At 41.0% G+C, this 20,562-nt stretch overlaps 1 protein-coding gene across 4 annotated transcripts; it reads right to left on the bottom strand.

Moving 5' to 3' along the window:
- Positions 1-1,073: 1,073 nt before the first annotated feature.
- On the bottom strand, positions 1,074-20,520 carry MORN4 (MORN repeat containing 4). 4 transcript variants are annotated; one of them, XM_075612373.1, is made up of 5 exons: positions 20,361-20,507; positions 9,599-9,696; positions 7,583-7,697; positions 6,831-6,940; positions 1,074-5,371 (listed from the first exon to the last, which is right to left on the bottom strand). In XM_075612373.1, exons 2-5 carry the CDS (start codon positions 9,663-9,665, stop codon positions 5,232-5,234), a joined length of 432 nt encoding a protein of 143 aa, XP_075468488.1. In that variant the 5' UTR covers positions 9,666-9,696; positions 20,361-20,507; the 3' UTR covers positions 1,074-5,231. The 4 variants fall into 4 exon arrangements, with proteins under 4 accessions (XP_075468488.1, XP_075468486.1, XP_075468487.1 ...); XM_075612371.1 differs by having other exon boundaries at positions 1,074-5,389; positions 20,361-20,505; XM_075612372.1 differs by lacking the exon at positions 20,361-20,507 and adding an exon at positions 17,512-17,825 and having other exon boundaries at positions 1,074-5,389.
- Between the last annotated feature and the right edge of the window lie 42 nt (positions 20,521-20,562).

Here is a 20,562-nt window from a genome sequence, read left to right as displayed (position 1 = left end):
GTATTCGTCAATCAAAAGGTGCTATTCTCACCCCATCCTGCCTCAGAGAGACAATAGATAAGGGAGTGGGAGACGGGCTTTACCTGAGCCAGTGCTTGTTGGTCACACAGTGACATCTGACAAAAGGGAGGAAAACTAAAGGAAATCAAACTCCTATCAAGTCTCAGCTGATCCTGGTTAAACACATACTGTAAATTGTTATTAATAAATACTTACCGGGTCAGATTTGTTAGAAGGGCATCATTCACTCAGATTTAACTCCTTAAACGTGTCACTGTAAATTAGTAGAGTTTGGTTGTAGCGGGAACTTCCCCTTTAACCAACAGATTACTCAATAGTTCTTTTCCACTGCAAGTGTTTAACTCTTTGACCTGGAGGGCTATGTTTAAGGGTCGGTGTATGTACAGTACATAGTACATTTTTTGCTTTGTATGCATTTTAATATTCATGGAGAGCATCACCAAATCTTAGTTAAATGAAAAAGCTCATGACTCCGATACCACCATAACATTTCTGCATGGTGCAGAATATTGAATCATAACATATAGGCCCAGTAAGAGAGGCCCTGTATGAGATGTCACTATAACTGGAGCGGTTATCTAGCACCATCTGTTGGAAGGCATATGTCTAAAATATATAACCTGTATAAGAACTGAACCAAGCCCTGTGTTTGGTTCATAGCAAAGCACCAGTCCCCAAAATGTTAACAACCCATGTCTGACATCTTACATTTATCCCAGCTTCTTCCCAGGCTATTTGGGTCAACATTATAAAACAAATATCGTGCTGTGAGCTTCCCTTTGTTTTTTTCAGCTGGAACAAGTTATAACACATTTTTAAGCAGACTGTTATTACAAAGGATCTACACATAGCAAAAATGGTTATTTGGGTAAAAATATGCATAATATTTGTGTATTAACATAATGGAGTTGTCACATGCCTTTAAATGTAAGTTTGGGAACATTGCATTGTGGTTTTAAAGAAAGGCATAAACCGCTATTATGTAGAAACACTAGTACTGTACATGCCATGAACTTGTGTTATTACAAAAGACATCTGCATACATCCGAGTATTTGTTTGTAATATTACTTTAATGTTTAATTTCAAGTATAGTAGAATTCAGACATAATATGAAAGCCAAGGCACAATTCTCAATACGTACAGATGATTTTGCTGTATATTAGACATTCATTACCTGTGAGTGAAATGTTTCACATACCAAGAAGATGGGCTGACCACTGTGACTAGCAGATAACCCCCGCCACCCCCCAAACAGGTCAGGTTTTAAGGATATCCCAGCTTCAGCACAGGTGGCTCAGTCAAAGAGCCACCTGTGTTGAAGCTGGGATATCCTTAAAATCTGACCTATTGGAGGGGAAGGTGGTGGTGGAGGGGGGCAAGGGGTTGAGGACTGAAATTGACCACCCCCTGCCTTAATCATCAGCACAGTTTTATGCTGAAACAAACATTTTTATTAGAAATGTTGAGTAGTGCTATACTCTGATTCAGCCTTACTACATTTTTCCAGCATCATCCTGGAAATTATACTAGGGATAACACGTGTGTACATTATATTATAATTTCTGTTCATGTAAGAATGTATTACTTTAGATGTTTTTGGTATCTTCGAGATGTTGCTGGTTTATTCAATTGTATGGATATAACAAAAACGGAATATAATGCAGTGCAATCACCCACCATGGAAATAAAGAAGATACCAAATGTTTGGAAGCACTGGAGATATCCTAACCTGTATGATTTCCAGTGTAGGTTATAAAAAGACCTATCCTCAAGAGCATGGAATTAATACTAGTGGTCAGACCATCTTCATTCAGTTCTCAACATAAAAAACAAAATCCTTTATGAATAGGTCAACGCATTAGAATATATTAAGTACTTAAACACACAATTAGAATATCAATTGCAATTGATCACATTTACTTACATAAGGCAGATAAACCCCAAGGTAATGATTTGCTCATAACCTTTGTCTTTCAATTCATGTAAACAATCTTTTAAACCTTAGGTTTTCTAAGTGGTTTTCCAGGGTTTTTCTTTCCAAGATATGTAAAATTGGAAAACCGATTTGTAAAATGGGGTGCTAAGAATCTCTAAGTCATACTGTTAACTGATCTCGGTTTTATTGCTGGTCATTTATTGAAACATGGAACGAACATTGCCATGCATTCATCATTTTCCTAACTAAACTTCCTAACATACATCTGCTGTTCAAAATCATACCTTTCCAAAGTGAACTTCCTAACATACATTTGGTACAAGTTATGATTTTACTCTGCAAATTATATACATCCACTGTTCTATGCGGTGAGATTTTGATAGCATAGAATAGAGCTGATTGTTCCCCAACTGCATTAGGTGAATTGTTAACAAAAAGAGTTTGGAATTTCTTTGGACATTGCAGAAGTGAATGATTATCAATAAAGAAAAAAAAAACTTCAATTGGATAATACTTTACATTTGAAATGTATATTAGCACCTTTATAAATCTGTCACTCATTTGTTTATACATAATTATTTTCCAGTGTCCACCTTCAATAAACTTACTTTCATTCCTTATCTAATGTTTAACATGCAAAGCCACTTCCAATCTTTGGTTCTTTTCTACTTCCATTAAAATAAATGTTGGTAACCTAAGAGATGGATAAGACCAGGAAGCATAGAGGACATATACAAGGGTAAGTTTCAATATTCAAAGCTACTAAAAGTCCAGAAAGTGACTTTACAAATCATCACTCCTAAACTTTCATTTTAGGGGAATTTTTTCCCCCTGGTTTACCAAAACATTCCAATATGCTACCCCTAGTGTTGCCAGGTGGCTTCTCCAAAAATACACAATTGTGAAAGAAGCGACACTCTCGAGACACCCACACACCCTCCCCGCTCTGCTCCATGCTGTTTCCTCCTCACCTTGGCTCCACCCCAGGCTCTTAACACCTCCTTCCCGATTGGCTGCTGATCAGCAAGGAATAAGCTGCCCAGCCCCCTAGCAATAGCAATGCTCTCTCCCTGATCGGGGAAATCCTGCGGTCCCCCAAGCCAGTCAGGTCACTATGTCCAGAGAGGTAATATCGGACGCATACATGTCCAGTATTACCTCTCACATTTTACTGGACAGTATCCCCAAATACAGGACAGTTGGGTTCAATACTGGACACCTGGCAACCCTAACCACACCATTTTCACAAATTATCTTTACTTCCTACTGGGCATAATCATTTGACTCAATTAAAAGACATTAAGGACTATGTATTAATCATCGCCATGTGATTGTCATAAAAACAAAACAATGCAGAGAAGAATGTCACGTTAGTGTGTTTCCGTGCAGCAATTTATCAAACCAATTTATTTTTGTTGGGCAGCATGTGTGCATCAACGGTTTTCAAAAATAGAATTACACAAGGGGGTGGAGTTAGAGGCAGAGTGTGGATGCTGCCTGATGCATATATGTAAATGATATGTAATATCATGTGATATGTATATATACACACAAAAGTATGTGCCACTTGTGTGTGCTATAAGCCCGCCAAAACACTGTCAGGATTTTCGTGTCGTAAAAGACAAATGCAAATACATGCACACCACATAAATACTAAGAAAACGTGTGGCAAATGCAAGAACATGAATAATGGCGTACCGCCATGTGCTGCTAATAATTGTAGGCGAGAAATTAATTTGTTTGACGCAATGCCCTCTTTCAATTTGTTTTAAAAATAAATAATAATAATTATTTATACATAGCCCACAATATCATTCAAATAGACTAGGGGACAATTACTCAATGACAAGAATTAGTACTTTGCAACTTTGCCAAATATAGCAGAATAAAATAAAAGTCATATAATGACTGCCAATTCAGGGGCTTTTTGTGAAGTACCTTATAAATGCTTTTGATAGACATACAATAGTAATACAATCAACCTGTACTTCAAACATGACCTGAACCTATCGCGAGTACTACTTCATGTAATTCCTACATGGACATTTAATCATAAAAAATGGACAAGCTCCACTTACAGAACTCGTAGAAATATTAACTCTAGTAGATTATCTGTGTAAGTTTCGGAAAAATGATCACGGATATCTGACTTTGCACAAATAAATAAAATCACACAAAGAATATAGGAAGCAATGAGGTAAAGGGACACAGGTTTTCAAGTATAGCAATTGACATTGGAATGTGAAAATGGTCTCGAGCAGTATCTACGGACCCTTGTATATGTGCACGATTGTAACACAAATGAAGGTGGAGCAGGCTTTTACTGATGCCAGTAGTGCTCAACTCCAATCCTCAATACCCCCCAACAGGACAGGGTTTCTGGATAGCCCTGCTTCAGCACACGTGGCTCAACCGAAGACTGTGCTGAAGTAGCGACTGCTTGAGGCACCTGTGCTGAAGCAGGGATATCCTGAAAACCTGACCTGTTGGGAGGGGGGGGGGGGCCTTGAGGATTGGAGTCGAGTACCACTGCACTAGTGGACCCCGGACAGTCTTTTGAAATAAAGCATCTTAGGTGTTTGTAGGAGGAATTTTGGAACCTAATATACTGTGCACTTTATATTGCATTGCTCTATATACCAATGGCACCGTACATACTCAAAGAATGCATCTTGCAACAGCAGCGCTTTGCTAATATTTAAACTGAACATTTGCTTCCGAGTGAAGGAATATTCAGAACATTGTTGCTGTAATTGTAATACCCTTTAAAACATGATTTCCATGCATCTATAGATGCTATAGATCTACTGGAGAGCTTCTTCATTTTAAAGTTGCCAAGATTGAAAACAGTGAAAATTAAAAGGACTGTGAATAGGTTAGAATATTAGTGGTGTGGATACATATTCATATGTTTTATTAGTATATTATCTTCAAATAAATACTTTTGTTATTAGATACAATAGCTTCTGAGACTGATGTAGGCTGATGTAGAAGCCGGCTCTTCACTGGGAGGAGGCACTGTGTGTGTGTTCCATTGCACTTGGAAGGAGCTGTATGTCAGCTCTTTATAGGGCTTCAGGACACTGGTTTTCCCCTCTTCCTGGCAGCAACTTTATAAGTCATGGTTGAGAAAAAGAAGAGCTTTCAGAAGAGCAGTTTGTTTCTCTGGATTACCCAGCAAGGAGTGTAAACAAGCCAAAGAAAAGAATGCGTGAGTGCACTTATAGAACGCAATCAGAGAAGTAGCTGTCTTGGGAGGATGATCTTTCCCCATCAGACTTGATTCACTGCAAGGCAGCAGGCAGCTTTCGAGGCACTTAGAGCCTTCTGGATTGCAGATTGACACTTTTCCCGCTTTAACAGTTTGTTATTCTCAAACAGACCTTCGTTCCTTGGAATCCCATGGGAACCATCTGAAAATGTCAACAGTCCTGTATATGTACAAAAACCAAAGAATTAAAGAACCAGGTCTTACCAGAGACACAAGAAAAATGGACCTAGAGATGAATTATTCGTCTTCTATTTATTTTATTTAGCACGTTAAAATGAAGTACAACACATTACACAAGGGACAGCGATAGAGGGATAAGTACTAAAGTGACAAAAGGATTATATGTGATATGTAAACGCACATGGTACAGAAGCATAAATGAGCATGCAACCTGTCATGTAATTCACAAGCAATGACATCTGTATCAGTCATGGTTTTTATTATTGTTCCAATTATAGCAGTTGCTTAACTAATTTTCACATTCATTTTCTCTCTCCGGCATTTTATTGAATGGACGAATACTCGTAGAAATGTACTACAGGACATATCTGATTTTATGGAGCGTTTGCAAATAAAGAACAAAAATAAAAAAGGGAAGCAAAGCCTACAATTCTACGTCGTGTATTAAAAATCTTTACCGGTTCTGCGACAGGTCAAACTTCACACCCATCATTGGCTGTAGATGCCAGTATCCTGGAAAGCGCTTTGAAATGGAAAGACATTTCTTCCCTTCACACATTACGCACAGTGCTCAATGCCAGTCCTCAGAACCCCCCCAAAAAGGTCAGGTCTTCAGGATATCCCAGCTTCAGCACAGGTGGCTCAATCAGAGGCTCAGTCTTTGACCGCACAGTCTTTGACTGAGCCTCTGATTGAGCCACCTGTGCTGAAGCTGGGATATCCTGAAAACCTCACCTGTTGGGGGGCTTGAGGACGGGAGTTGAGCTCCCCTGTGCTAAAGCAAGTTCTTTATGACTGGTGGTGCTCCAGTTATAAGCCCAACTTCATAAATAGATCCATCATATGAAACGACCGAGTTCAAAAAACATGGTTTTACTTTATTTCATTATACAGTTTTTAATTTACATTGAGGCTATTTAGAACCCGGCTGATTGTTTTAAACACCGTGGACATATCAGCAGACCTGTAATGCCGTTCTACAAACTATGGGCATTAGGTGTCACATGCTTTTGAAATGCATGAAAAAAACACTTCCTAAAAATGTAAGCAACAAAACCGGTTTAGTTTTGTATCATCTAGTGCAGGGGTGCTCAAATCCAGTCCTCAAGCGCTCCCCCCCCACCCTCCAGGTCAGGTTTTTAGGATATCCCTGCTTCAGCACAGGTGTCTCAATCAGTCCCTGCTTCAGCCGAGGTGGCTCAGAGGCTAGGTCTCCAACTAAGCCACTGATTGAGCCACCTGTGCTGAAGCTGGGATATCCTGAAAACCTGGCCTGTTGGGGGGGCTTGAGGACTGGGGTTGAGCTCCCTTGATCTAGTGCAGTTCTTGCTTATGGAAATTATTGCTTTGTCAACCAAGTTACTTTAAATATGGAAAGGATTTTCAAAAACGAGTGAGATATATAGAAAGGTATTACTTACCATAGCCTTCTACCCGGCCACTTTTAAATTCTCCCTCAAACTTCATGTTGTCATAGCGGGTAAAGACTCCAGTGCCCTGAAATTTTCCTTGAACAAACTCCCCTTCATACCTGAAGAGAAAATATGCAAAGACATTAAATGGTGACCTAGCATCTAAGTGACATTTTGAAGAATTGAGTTTGTAAACATGGAAAGATAAGACGTGGGAGGGGTTTGATTTCTAGATACTCCCTTGTGTGATATCACTGTGCAGAGCAGGAGTTTGCACAGACAAAGTCCCCTTCCCTTCTTATCTGTATGGCTTTTAACAGGGCAGGCTGGTGGTTAATTTTTGAGCACTCCCTATTCAGAGACCATGATGAAAAGGAAATTCTTCTTACTCCCCACAAAACACCACAGCCAACTGTTTGCATATATAAGGAAGACAATTACATCTGTAAATTGCTTTTAACATGTTTCTTTTTACAAACTAACAGTTTTCACCTGTGAAAGAATTAGTGTTGCATTTTTCACATGAGCGTACTTTATTACAAATATCATACTTTCAGGAATGTACTCCATTGACAAAATAATATATTAATGTACGTCTTACAAGACTATGAGGGTGGATGCCGCCTGCTAACATACAGCAGCCTAACTGTGACACCATAGTAGAAGAGGAGAAGTCCAGGGCACTCCAATTAGTCATGAAAAATATATTTATACCAAGTGCTATTTGTGCTGTTTGCTTTACTTATGGTATCTGCTCTAACCTTGAGCCATCCGGAAAGGTCAGCACCCCATAACCGCTGAAAAGTCCGTTCTCAAACTGGCCTACGTAGATGCTTCCATCAGCAAATAATAACTGGCCAACGCCATGCCTGCGGCCTGCAGGAAAAGGACATAGTAGTTACACTCACTTTTTGTTAGTACCATAAGGCAGGGGTGCTCAACTCCAGTCCACAAGCACCCCAACAGGTCAGGTTTCAAGATATCGCTGTTTCAGCACAGGTGGCTCTGTCAGTCCCTGCTTCAGCACAGATGGCTCAATCAGAGGCTCAGCCTTCACTGAGCCTCTGATTGAGCTACTTGTGCTGAAGCTGGGATATCCTGAAAACCTGACCTATTTGGGGGGGCTTTATGGATGGAGTTGAGCACCCCTGCCATAAGGAACCCATACCTCTGCATATTCTTGGTTTAACCCAGTGCAATGCGTTGCATGCCCATATGGCTGCAAATGGGTCAAGTTCTTCTGTCATAGAATTTCCCACAATTGTCACCGTCATCATGAAATTTGAGGTCCAGTCCTGATTTCCCAGATTGCCGTCTTACACAGCCATAATGAACTAGAACGTACGGAACTTGACTGGCTCACAATCTCATGATGGCATGGAGTTTGCTTGGCAATACGTTTTGCAGCCATACTCCAGTTTGACATGAACATTTGGTCTCCTACTTGTACTGGTGCAAAACAGGAGTAAATTAAAAATGTAATCTTTTACTAGCAGCATTCGCAATGCATGTTAGTTATAGACCTAGATACAGCAGATGATACCGCTAGCAATGGAAATGAAATCCTAACCTACTTTTGACATTACAGAAGTCGCATTATATCCAGTGTATTTTTTGTGATTTAAGTAAAGATTTTTTTTTCAGATTTTACTAAGAGTCGCTAATGTATATTCATTTAAAATAGATGCACCATCAGAATTCATCACTGAAGTGTGACATCTTCCAATCGATAGTACTTTAGGCATCATACAAAGCTTATCTTTGTATTGTTCTTCAGAAGCATTCGTGCAGCTCTCTCTAAAGCAGTCTAGGACATTTTGCCACGACCAAAACGCCGCCGGGACACTTAGCTGCGATATCAGCTCCTGCACCCGACTGCCATCCGCCGCACGGCCGACCCAACAAGCCCAGTCTGCATGTCTCAACCACCCGCTCTGCTCCTGCGCCCGACTGCCCGCTGCATGTTCCGACTGTCCGCTCTGACGTGCCATCTTTAAATGTCCTGCGCGTAAACATGCAGTTGTCGCAGCAGGCAGTCGGGCGAAGGAGCGGACTTCGCGCAGATGTGTCCCGCGGTGAACTGCCCTGCGGCAAAGTGTCCCGGAGGCACAACGCCTGCGGTGTTTTGGTTGCGCCCAAACGGCCACGGAGAAACATCCTATTCTGCTGTAAAGTGGGGTAATACAAGCACATGTTTTAACTCGGGCAAGCATGGGAATTTTCATAAGATAGAACAGGGGAGCTCGACTCCAGTCCTCAAGCCACACCAAACAGGTCAGGTTTTCAGAATATCCCAGCTTCAGCACAGATGGCTCAATCCGAGGCGCCGTCAAAGACTGACCCTCCGATTGAGCCACCTGTGCTGAAGCAGGGATATCCTGAAATCCTGACCTCTTTAGGAGGAGTGGGGGTTAAGGACTGGAGCACCCCTGAGATAGACGCCAGAAATAAAATATAAACTATTAGATCTATAAATGTTTATAGCCGAGACAGGAAGATCAATAGACCTTCCTCAACTGCAACTGCTAAGGCTGCATATACAATGCACACTAGTTTATTTACTGAAGTTCTACACGACCAATAACCATTTCCTTTTGCTTCCTTGGAAGCTTTACATTTACAAGCAGATATCAGTGGAGTGTTAGAAAAAGTCAAGCAAGCATCACTGGAGATCGCACAGCAATAAAAACAAATCCGCATTCTAAAAATCCCCCAAGAGTAGGGGAATTGCAGTCTATCATTTTCATACATTGTGTTCCGCTTTGTACCCGACTTACCTTCCTTCCATTCTCCGTGATATTCCTCCCCACTGGAGTACGTAAAGGAGCCTTTGATCAGCGTCATACTTCCAACTTGTTACAGAGATTGGTGATAGCTGTTAGAAAATATGTCAAACAAACAGGGGAAAAAAGAAAGAAAACCATAAAACAAATGCAAGTGAAGCAATGCTGCGGGTTTACAGAAAAATAACTTGATACATCCCATCAAAATAGGTTAATTGTGTAACTTCTCACCACTGCTTCCTAACATCTTACCCTCAATCTCTCGCTGATACAGGGTGGGCAAAATACCCCGATACATTAATGTCAAGAGACACATCTTGTGTCTTGCAGAGTAAATTTTATGGTACAAATTGAAGTGTTTTGAGCTTCATAGTTGAAAAGACCTGTACAAAAGCATACATTTATTTGGGAAAACAGAACATATGATTGCTTTTTATTTTCATGTTGAGCTTGAAGACACCGTAACACTAAGAATTACAGTATCATCTTTTCTAAGTGTCCAGTGTTCATGCCCAGGTCAGTTTTTTTAAATGACTGATGGAAAAATCAATGCTGTGATTTCATCTGGAACACAAGGCATCTTGAACACAGGCTATTTCCAGTATCAAAGGATGAAATAGCTTCAAGATAGCCACTGTTGCTTAGATAATACAGTTAGAAGGAAAAGCCATAATCCATTATATCTACGTTAATTGTAATCTCATGATTCACTGAAGAATAAAGAATTCTCTTTGTCTATTTTAGCTGAAATTGAGGTAAGATGCCATATCTATGGCGAGATATACTCTTGCTATCTAGGTCTCACTGGTCCTACACATACTCCTCAGGTAGTAGCTAGCATCTTTCTGATTCAGAGAATTAGGAGAATTCACGTTTTTATCCATTTATCTGTAATAAAATTATTTTAATTGTTTGTTTTGACGCACGTTTGGACCATGATCTAATACTACTCAGGTCTGCGGTGCGCTATTATTTGGGATCTTCTATGTACTCCGTACACTTCATTCGATATAAGATGCCATATCTCCTATTTTAAAAACGTAAAAAGAGGACTCGTCACAAATTCATATAGGGGTAGAGTCCACAAAAAAAATAAAAACTCGCAAAGACCAACATAAAAAATATTACTACCATAAAATAGATAAGAACTAGTTTCAAACAAAATGCACCATTTCTTTGATCAAAGGGAAATCTTAAACCCCAATTGGTCAATGCTTTTCATTGCCTAATTTATAAACCTTCACGTGTACCTCTGTGCTTATTCCAAGCATTTCCCTCACCGCCACTTATTTAATTGTAATATCGGGATGGGATATTTGTCCTCTATGATATAATTTAATTTATGAAATGCAAAGCAGGTAATTATATGGAGTAGTCTACTAAGAGCTTTACATTACAGAAACAAAAAGGCAGACCTAAATTACTCATATGCAATGTATTCAGCAGCAAAAGCAGCTTTTCTTTAGAACATCTGAAAAGAAGATTAATTACACTGTCTCTATGAAAAAGAAGAATGAAAAATAGCACTGTTCCTTTCCAAAGGGTTAACACGTGTATGGGGGATAAAGACATGAACATTCAGCACTGAAAAGGGAATCAAAATTAGTTAGGGGCATCTCCTTTGAATAACTCCTTTGTAGAACGAGTGTGCTTAAGAATGATTAGGTCTAGACTGCATGACCAGATGATTTAATTGACTAATGGAAACTGCAGCCTCCTCCCCATAAATTCTGTCAAAAACCATGATTGCTTCAGGACTCCCATGATACCACTTATCTTAATAACAGTAACGAGCACAGAAATCAGTACATCTACCGTACCACCTCCTCAATATTGCTGTACAGAATAGAACATCCTATTCCTGAATATTAGCCCCAATATTGCAGATACACACCAAAAAAAATAAAATGGGTCAGTGGAGTTGTTAGATCTCCTGACGTCATAGTTGCAAGAAGTAAACATCCGTTTGTCAAACACGAATTGGGCAAAATACAAATATAATAGTAATATTGCAAAATTAAGTGTAGAGTAAATAAAAATACTACCGTGGTGTATTTGCATGTCTCAGACAGGTCTGCAACCCTGTCTTTCCCCATAGCAAACAGTGCATCCACTGCAGCCAGGGATTCTGGGTAATAACATACAAATGAGCACAGTGTATCACTAAATAAGTCAATGATAGCGATACAGCTACAATCAAAAAGTCTATCAAACCACGGAAGTCACTGACGTTTTACAGGCTGCTGTGATTTGCAGCTCCAAAGAAGACAGAGCTGCTAGGATTGTAGCACCCCTCCTTACCCGAGGTTACTTATAGGATTGTCGCACCCCTCCTTACCCGAGGTTACATATAGGATTGTAGCACCCCTCCTTACCCGAGGTTACATATAGGATTGCTTTGACCTGTGTTTACTCCTGCCCCCTAATTCTTTTCAGTACCCCCCTCCCATCTCTGATGTCCAGGGATAGGGGAAAGTAAGTCTATTTTATTTATTTAAACAGCTAATGTATTTATTTAAAAAAAAAAACATTTACATTTGTGATAGATATTTAAACTAAATATCTTCCCTATAATATATCAATTCTGAAAAGGTTTTTCAGAATAATTACATTTTTGACATCTTCTGTTTTTGTTGTTTTTTTTTCTATGCTTCCTATTCAACAGATATTTATCATGATTAATCCTGGTATCATAATACATTTCTTAATATCGTTATTCTGGTAAATGTTCTGTTATTGACCAACCCCAAGGTAAACTTGACCTTTTCATATAATATTCCTCATGTAGAAACATTTAATGTAATTTGGCTTTGATAAGAATACTTTAACAAAAATGGAAGATGAATCATAAACCCCCAACACTGACCGTTGGATAAAGGACATAATACAACTTGATGCTTAAGGCGCAACCAGATTCGGACAATAAAATAAGATCTTTCTATTACAAAATGTGGTTTCCTTTTCTGAATTACCACAAATAAACATTATTTATTTCTTACCTTATACTTGTGCGCCTCTATGTTCCTTTACATCATCAAGAAAGCACATCTAAAAGGTGGCTACAATTTGCTGGTGAGTAATTGTATTTGGTAGACATAGAAAGTATGTAGAAAAAATAACAGTCCCCACAACTGTTCCAGTTGGAGTAAAAAAAAAAAAGAAAGGGGGAAACAATGCAGAATAAGGGTAAAGTATATAAGGCTGAGATTATACGAAGCGCGATGGTGCTGACGCTCGCACGCGCAACAAACACAAATGGCTAATCCCTATGCGGCCGCCCTTAGTGCGCGCACGATGGAGTGCAATGGCGGGACCATTGTAATCAAAACATATAACATCTGTAATCATATGGGGTAAGTATAAACAACAGCTATAAGAATACAAAATCGTATAGAGAAAAAGCCTTGCCAGCTACAGACAAATGTAAAGGCTGACGCCAGAGAGACTCAACATTTCGGGCAAAAAGTGAAGCCCTTTATCAAGAGTAGTGAAACCATTAAGACAACACACACACACACACACACACACACACACACACACACACACACACACACACACACACACACACACACACACACACACACACACACACACACACACACACACACACACACACACACACACACACACACACACACACACACACACACACACACACACGGCTCCATCTGTAAATTTACTATCCACTCTGCAATTCCTTCTCTACATCGTCTGCCTTAGATTGTCATCTTGATTTTTCCATCTGTGCTAAAGTCTTTGAATCATTTGTAAATCAGTATTGTTTGCCCTGAGGAAGAGTGAGAACTCTCGAAAGTTTGCCCTATAATATCATTTGTTCAACGAAAAAAGGCATCACCTAATACTGAAGTACTCATTTATTCTGCACTATCGCAACTGGACTAACACGGCTAATACATATAAATATATATTTAAATACATACTGTACACACACACAATTTACTGTACTATACTGTAACATCTCACACAGCTAAAACCTGATCCCCGATATCAACTTCTTTATGTTACTGAGCTTGGTAAATAATGCAGAGAAACCTCCAAATGGATGCGCCTCCTACAGTGAATTCATTTAAAATCACTATGCACCAAATGTCTGCTACACTCCCCATGTTCAATTCTTGACTGAGAAACACCCCCCTTTCCCTGGAAGAATAGAGCATGATTACTATTGACAACACACACACGCAATAACTCCCCCTCCTAGGTACCTACTGCAATCCTTAATGCACATACATACATATATATATATATATATATATATATATACATATACATATACATATACATATACATATACATATACATATACATATACATATACATATACATATACATATACATATATATATATATATATATATATATACATACATATACTGCGCAACAAACAAAAGGACCTGGGTTATCCTGAAAGCATTTAACGTCATACCACATGCAACAGGCTATCCAGCTGTTCGTTTGGTTTATTTATTCACAGACTGTTTTATACTGGACCAAAACCCACAGTGTGTAACGCAGCACACACAAAAAAGGAATACTGTACATCAAAAATAGAAACAAAGATACAAAATACACAACAACAAATGGCGCGTCCAGTTATAATATCGTGAGGCTCTCGTGCAGGTGCGCGCAAAGTTCCTGTGCTGCGCCCCCCCGGGTCACGCCCCACCTTACCTTTAATGCGACATCAAATGACACCGCATTGCCATTGCGTCAGCGTCAAATGACATGACCCCGCAGCGTCATTTGACGCGTGTCGCCATGGAGACGCGTGGACCGAAGCCTGGTAAGGGAGTTTATAGAGGCCTCGCACTGAAGAGTGTGGGGCCTCTGTAACCGCCGTGCCCACCCAAAAAAACTCTACCCCAGTTTGGCACCCCTGCTCTAATGCAGTGTTTTCAAACTAAGTCCCCCAGGCACCCCTAAAGAGTTCAGTGTAATTTTCTGGTCATTTGAAAATTGCACCAAATACAGAAGAATTTACAATGCATCTGATCTCAGACGCGCAATTAGAGAGGGTTAGGGTTCCTTACAATGCATCGGATATCAGACGCGCTATAAGAGAGGGTTGGGGTTCCTTACAATGCATCGGATATCAGACGCGCTATAAGAGAGGGTTGGGGTTCCTTACAATGCATCGGATATCAGACGCGCTATGAGAGAGGGTTGGGGTTCCTTACAATGCATCGGATATCAGACGCGCTATGAGAGAGGGTTGGGGTTCCTTACAATGCATCGGATATCAGACGCGCTATGAGAGAGGGTTGGGGTTCCTTACAATGCATCGGATATCAGACGCGCTATGAGAGAGGGTTGGGGTTCCTTACAATGCATCGGATATCAGACGCGCTATGAGAGAGGGTTGGGGTTCCTTACAATGCATCGGATATCAGACGCGCTATGAGAGAGGGTTGGGGTTCTACAGAATTTCACAATATAATGATAAGGTTCCTCAACAACAACAAAAAGCTTGAACACCACAGCTCTAATGACTCAATAAGGATTCACAAACATTTCTGTAAGCTGGGCACTCACAGTAGATCCCATCTTTTATTAAACTTATACAAAATACATAATACCAACATTTCTATCCAAGTTTGCAGTGAAGGAGTTACACCAGGGGTGCTCAACTCCAGTCCTCAAGACTCCCCCAACAGGTCAGGTTTTCAGGATATCCCAGCTTCAGCACAGGTGGCTCAATGAAAGACTGAGCCACTGATTGAGCCACCTGTGCTGAAGCTGGGAAAACCTGACCTGTTTGGTTTGGCTTGAGGACTGGAGTTGAGCGCCCCTGGTGTAAATTCCCGAGATGGGCCTGGTTAGCAGATGGGATGTAACAGAAAGAGTGCTCTATTTCATTACAGATTTTAAAATGATAATTAAAATCTGATAAAATTCAAAAGGATAAAAATATAGATGGGTAGCGGGCAAATTTAGACGTGCGTTACGATATCAAATCTGACAGATTGTCTGTGTTACATATGCCAGACATTTCACCTCAAAGATTAAAACTTGACCTACCAAGACAGATGTCCAGACGGGCATTAATATCATACGAATGCAACGTTGGGGCAGCATTATTCTTTAAGCAGCGGTGCGCAAAGTGGGGGGCGCGGGAGAATTTCCTGGGGGGGGTGTGGCGGCTACAGAGGTCCCGTGCTCTCCCCCAAGGCACTTAAATTAAGTGTTGGGGGGGGGACCGCGTGAGGCCTCTGCCGCTTCTCTTACCTGATCTTCGGCGTCACCATGGTAACCGGTGTCAAATGACACAGCGGGGTCACGTGACATCATGTTGCCATGGTAACGTGACGTCACTTGACCCCGTGACGTCATTTGACGCCAGAGCCGAGGAGGAGAGGGGGCGCGAGGCACAAGGGCGCAAGTTAAAAACTTTGCGCACCCCTGCTTTAAAGGGAGAGTTATAGGGCATTTTATACTCTCCGATTCATTCAACTTTAAAATCCCTCCCTCCCCAGACATAAACATCACAAAAGATTGCTGAGTGGGAGATAAGACGCACCTACAAAAGTCTGACCTTTACTTGTGACAGAGGCAAAGTTTGGAGCATAAAATACGTGTATTTGGGTATCAAAACTAGAATTCAAAAGAAGTTTTATACCAAATAACATGGGAAATCTCATATTTCAATCTCGTGACCTCGAGGAGTCTAATTGGTGATAATATATTAGATTTTTTTCTACTTTTATCATTTTATGAAACTGGCTGCATTTATATATTCAGAAATAGTGGTAAAAAAAAACCTTTGTTGCTACGGATCAGCACACCTGGGACTGGCTGGGATTCATGGAGGACGGAAGGTTTAACCAAAGAAGGAAAAGGTACTAGCTTTGGGCAGTCGTAATGAATCTGTCCAACACTATGCCAATTCTTGTAACGACCTTATGAATGCTATTGTTGTGAGTACTGCGGTTGTCTCAGTAGGCAAATAAATCTCTATTACTGTTTCACACATTAAAGTTTTTCTACACAAGCCTCACAACCCAATTAAAAGCCACCAGATTGCACATATAAGCTTTGATTATCTGCATTTCGTGCTTTGAGTACTTTATAGCGGAGCACCATTTTTTGACCTTGGACTTTATTTTCTGCATTTATATATTGTAGGTCTTAGTAACATCCTTTTTCTGTAAACAAGCACTGTACCACTTTTTGTATATTAAATCAAAAATGTTATAAGTACTGTCTTTGGGCTCTAATTGAACCAAGTACCTTTTTGAAGAGATTAACCTCTTTTTCAGACACATTTTACTACATTGTGTTTTTGTGTTAATAACATATTTCTTGTAGTAAATAGGAGACAGGGACACTTAAGGGTAAGATCTTAAATTATTCTTTGTGGTGGCAGCGTAATTGAGGTCCAGTGATAGTTTTTGGGGAGATATTGCTAATTTTGAGTGCCCTGTCGGGAGGTAAGCAAGTCAGCTGGATAGTTGTATGTTTTAACCCCTTTCACATACACAAGTCACATGCACACAGGTTTGGCATTCGTAACATTGGCTTTATTTATAAAGTTTCGTAGAGAGGTTGATCACAGTGAAGGCAATGGCAGATTTCAGCCAATCGCAGTGTGATCAGCTGCTTCATAAATAAGGCCATAAAGGAGGTTATTTAGTCATCTGCGATGGTGCTGATTGGGGCTGTTGCACACAGAAACTCCCATGGACTACAATAGTAGTTTCCGATAGTGTCTCAATCAGTGCTATTGCAGTTTAATGAATAACCCCCTAAAGTGTGCTAAGCTTTAGCACATCTTAACTCTCATTAATGTGAATGTTGGGGCATGCTAAAGCGTAGCACCCTTTAGTGAATATGGACTTTGGGGACTAAAAATAAGCCATTTAGGATAGTAGTTCCCAGCTTGACCTTACCTGTCTCGTTATCGTCCGGTCTCTTGCCTCTAAACTCCTTGAATGCTTTGTATTCTCTCGCTTGCTACATTTTCTCACCTCCTATTCCCTCTACAATCTGGCTTCCGCACTGCTCACTCCACCAAACAAGCCCTCACTAAAATAACTAATGACCTCCATGCTGCCAAAGACAAAAGGTCATTACACTCTGCTCATATTACTCGACCTCCCTGCAGCATTTGATACTGTGGACCACCCTCTTCTCCTTCACATTCTCCATACTCTTGATATACATAACAAATCTCTATCCTGGATTTCCTCTTACCTCTCCCATCGTACTTTCAATGTCTCATTTGCCAACACCACCTCCTCCTCCTCCTCTGTAGATCTCTCTGTGGGGGTATCCCAGGGCTCTGTCCTGGGACCTCTTTTTCTTTCACACTCTCTCTAGGTGTCCTTACTACATCTTTCGGATTCAAAAATCACCTCTATGCTGATGACACACACATTTACTTTTAAACCCGACCTTACATGTCCTGTACAGACCAAAGTCAAAAATGGAGCGCCTCATATTTCTCCTCACAAAACGACCTCTTTCAACATTACTGTTAGAAGCATTAGCATACACCCAGTATCACAAGCACGCTGCAAAAGCATCACATTTGACTCCTCCCACATTCAAAATCTTCCTAAAACCTGTTGTTTGTTCCTCCGTAACATTGCAGATATGCCCTTTCCTCTGTTGCTCTACTGCTAAAACTAACACAGGTCCTCATTCTCTCCCGTCTCGACTATTGTAACCTTCTGCTGTCTGGCCTTCCTGCCTCCCCTTCAATCTGTCTTAAACCTTGCTGATAGAATCACTTTACTCTCTCCTAAATCTGTCTCAGCGTCCCTCCTTCTGAAATCCCTCTACAGGCTTTCTATAAAATCTCGTATTACACACAAAATTATACTCATCACATTTAAGGCTATACACTTCTGCCCCCTCCTTACATCTCAGCCCTAATTTTTCACTATATGCCGTCCCAACTCTTGCGTTCTGCTCAAGGATGTCTTCTCTGTACCCCTTTTATGTCTAAAGCCCTTTCCCACTGACTGCCCCACACTTCAGGAATGTCCTTCCCCCTCAATATTCGACTAGCACCCTCTCTATCCACCTTTAAGACCCATCTTAAAACACACCTCCTTAACGAAGCATATGGGTAGCGCCGTGGTTCATCCTATAGACCTCATACTGACCTTGGCCCCTTGCAAACGCTCTTACCAGGACGCCCTCCTACTGTCTCTGTATGTTATTCCGACTTGCCACTTAAGATTGTAACTTCTTTGGGGCAGGGACTCCTTTCCTAATGTTACTTTTATGTCTGAAGCGCTTATTCACAGTATGTGTTATATTATTATGTCACGTGTATTACTGCTGTGACGCGCTATGTACATAGATGGCACTATAGAAATAAAGATATACATTCTATTTATGTCTGTTACTTGCATATCTCGATTAGTGTAGAAAAACAAGTATATTATAGCAATATCATGGCATTATTTAATATGCAGAGTACTATGTAATTCTTACACTGCTACTTGTCCCAAGGGGAAAAAGTGGACCTACAGCATTAACTATGTTGCTTGACTTACAAACCCTGTCTGATTCCACACATTATTTTATTTTTTTAATTTACAGCTGCTGAATATTTACTTTTCAAATCACCATGCACATTTTAGGCTACAATTATAGCAGATGCGACGGAGAGGCAACGCGATGCAGTGACGTCACCCTCACGCTGCCGCCCAGCGACATCTTGATTATACTGGGGGCTTCAGGAGAGGAAGTAAGGAGGCGTGGCCGTGAGAGGTTCGCCCTCATTGGCTGAAACCGCACACGTGACGTGGCTGTCGCCGCCACAAAACAAAATCTCAAATCGCTCCGGGAGACAGCCGCCCTGCAGCTCCGTGCGGTGCACCCGCCGCAACAGGAATGTGCGCCCCTATTGTTTTTTTAATTGTGTTTTCCAGACGCGCGTGATTTTTAGTATAATCACAGCCTTAACATCAAAGAAGACGCATGAAAGCTATGAAACACATACCCAGGTTTTTTTTTTTTTTTTAAAGTCAGGGAAGTGACATATACAATACTAGAAAAAAAATATTAGGCAGTAATACTATGGAAACAAAAATCCCTGACCCAAACCGCTTAAAATCTATATACGATCTTTGTGAAAATATAACAAGGCAAAAGTGGAAAATACTGTAGCCCCAGAATTGCACACCACTTTTGCCTTGATACAAAGACCCCATATTCTTGTGCCATTTTATACTCATTTAATATTACATATTCCTTCTAATAACGGCTGTACTGGAGGGCTGGTGTTCTGCAAAATCACAAGAATTAAAAAAAAAAAATAGATTCCACCGTACCAAAGGGTTGTAAAGGACCCTGGTAAAACAAAGGCAAATTCATGTGTCTCCTTGCGTCTATTGTACAGCAAGATAACATGCTTGATAAATAGGCAGCGCTGTCTCGGTGCCTAAAAATAATATTTATTTTTGAATATAGCTCTGAACATGTACACAGCGCTGTACAGAGACGTTTGCAAGTACAATGAATCCCTGCCCCGCAGAGCTTACACTCTAATGCTGTGTCCCTGAGACACAGGCAGATAACGTGACTCGCCCAAGGTCACATGGAGCGGACACCGGGATTCAAATCAAAAGCAGCTTTATTGGCATGACAGACAAACATGTGAGTATTGCCAGTGCAGGAATAACAGGAGCGCGCACTCACTGCACCGGCAATGCCACGGAGCTGCTCCCACCCAGCACAGCCGGCGGCGCCCCCGGATTATCACAGCGACCCCCGCCTCACTTACTTTACCGCCCGCTGCCCCTCCGCGCATCACTCCGCGCGCCCCACTCGCGGTGTTACCGGCCCTTCCACCGCACGTCCCGGGTCATCCCCCCGACAAGCCAGCTGCGGCGCCCGTTGGACGTTGCCATGGCGACGACTAACAACGCCGCTTCCCATTGGACAACGCCATTCCCTGCGAGTGACAGACAGGGCGGGGCTCCTGA

Source organism: Ascaphus truei, chromosome 8 (assembly GCF_040206685.1).
Source record: "Ascaphus truei isolate aAscTru1 chromosome 8, aAscTru1.hap1, whole genome shotgun sequence".
In the NCBI taxonomy this organism is placed as follows: domain Eukaryota; kingdom Metazoa; phylum Chordata; class Amphibia; order Anura; family Ascaphidae; genus Ascaphus; species Ascaphus truei.
The sequence above is the reverse complement of the archived record's forward strand: the minus strand, read 5'-3'. Positions and strand labels throughout refer to the sequence as shown.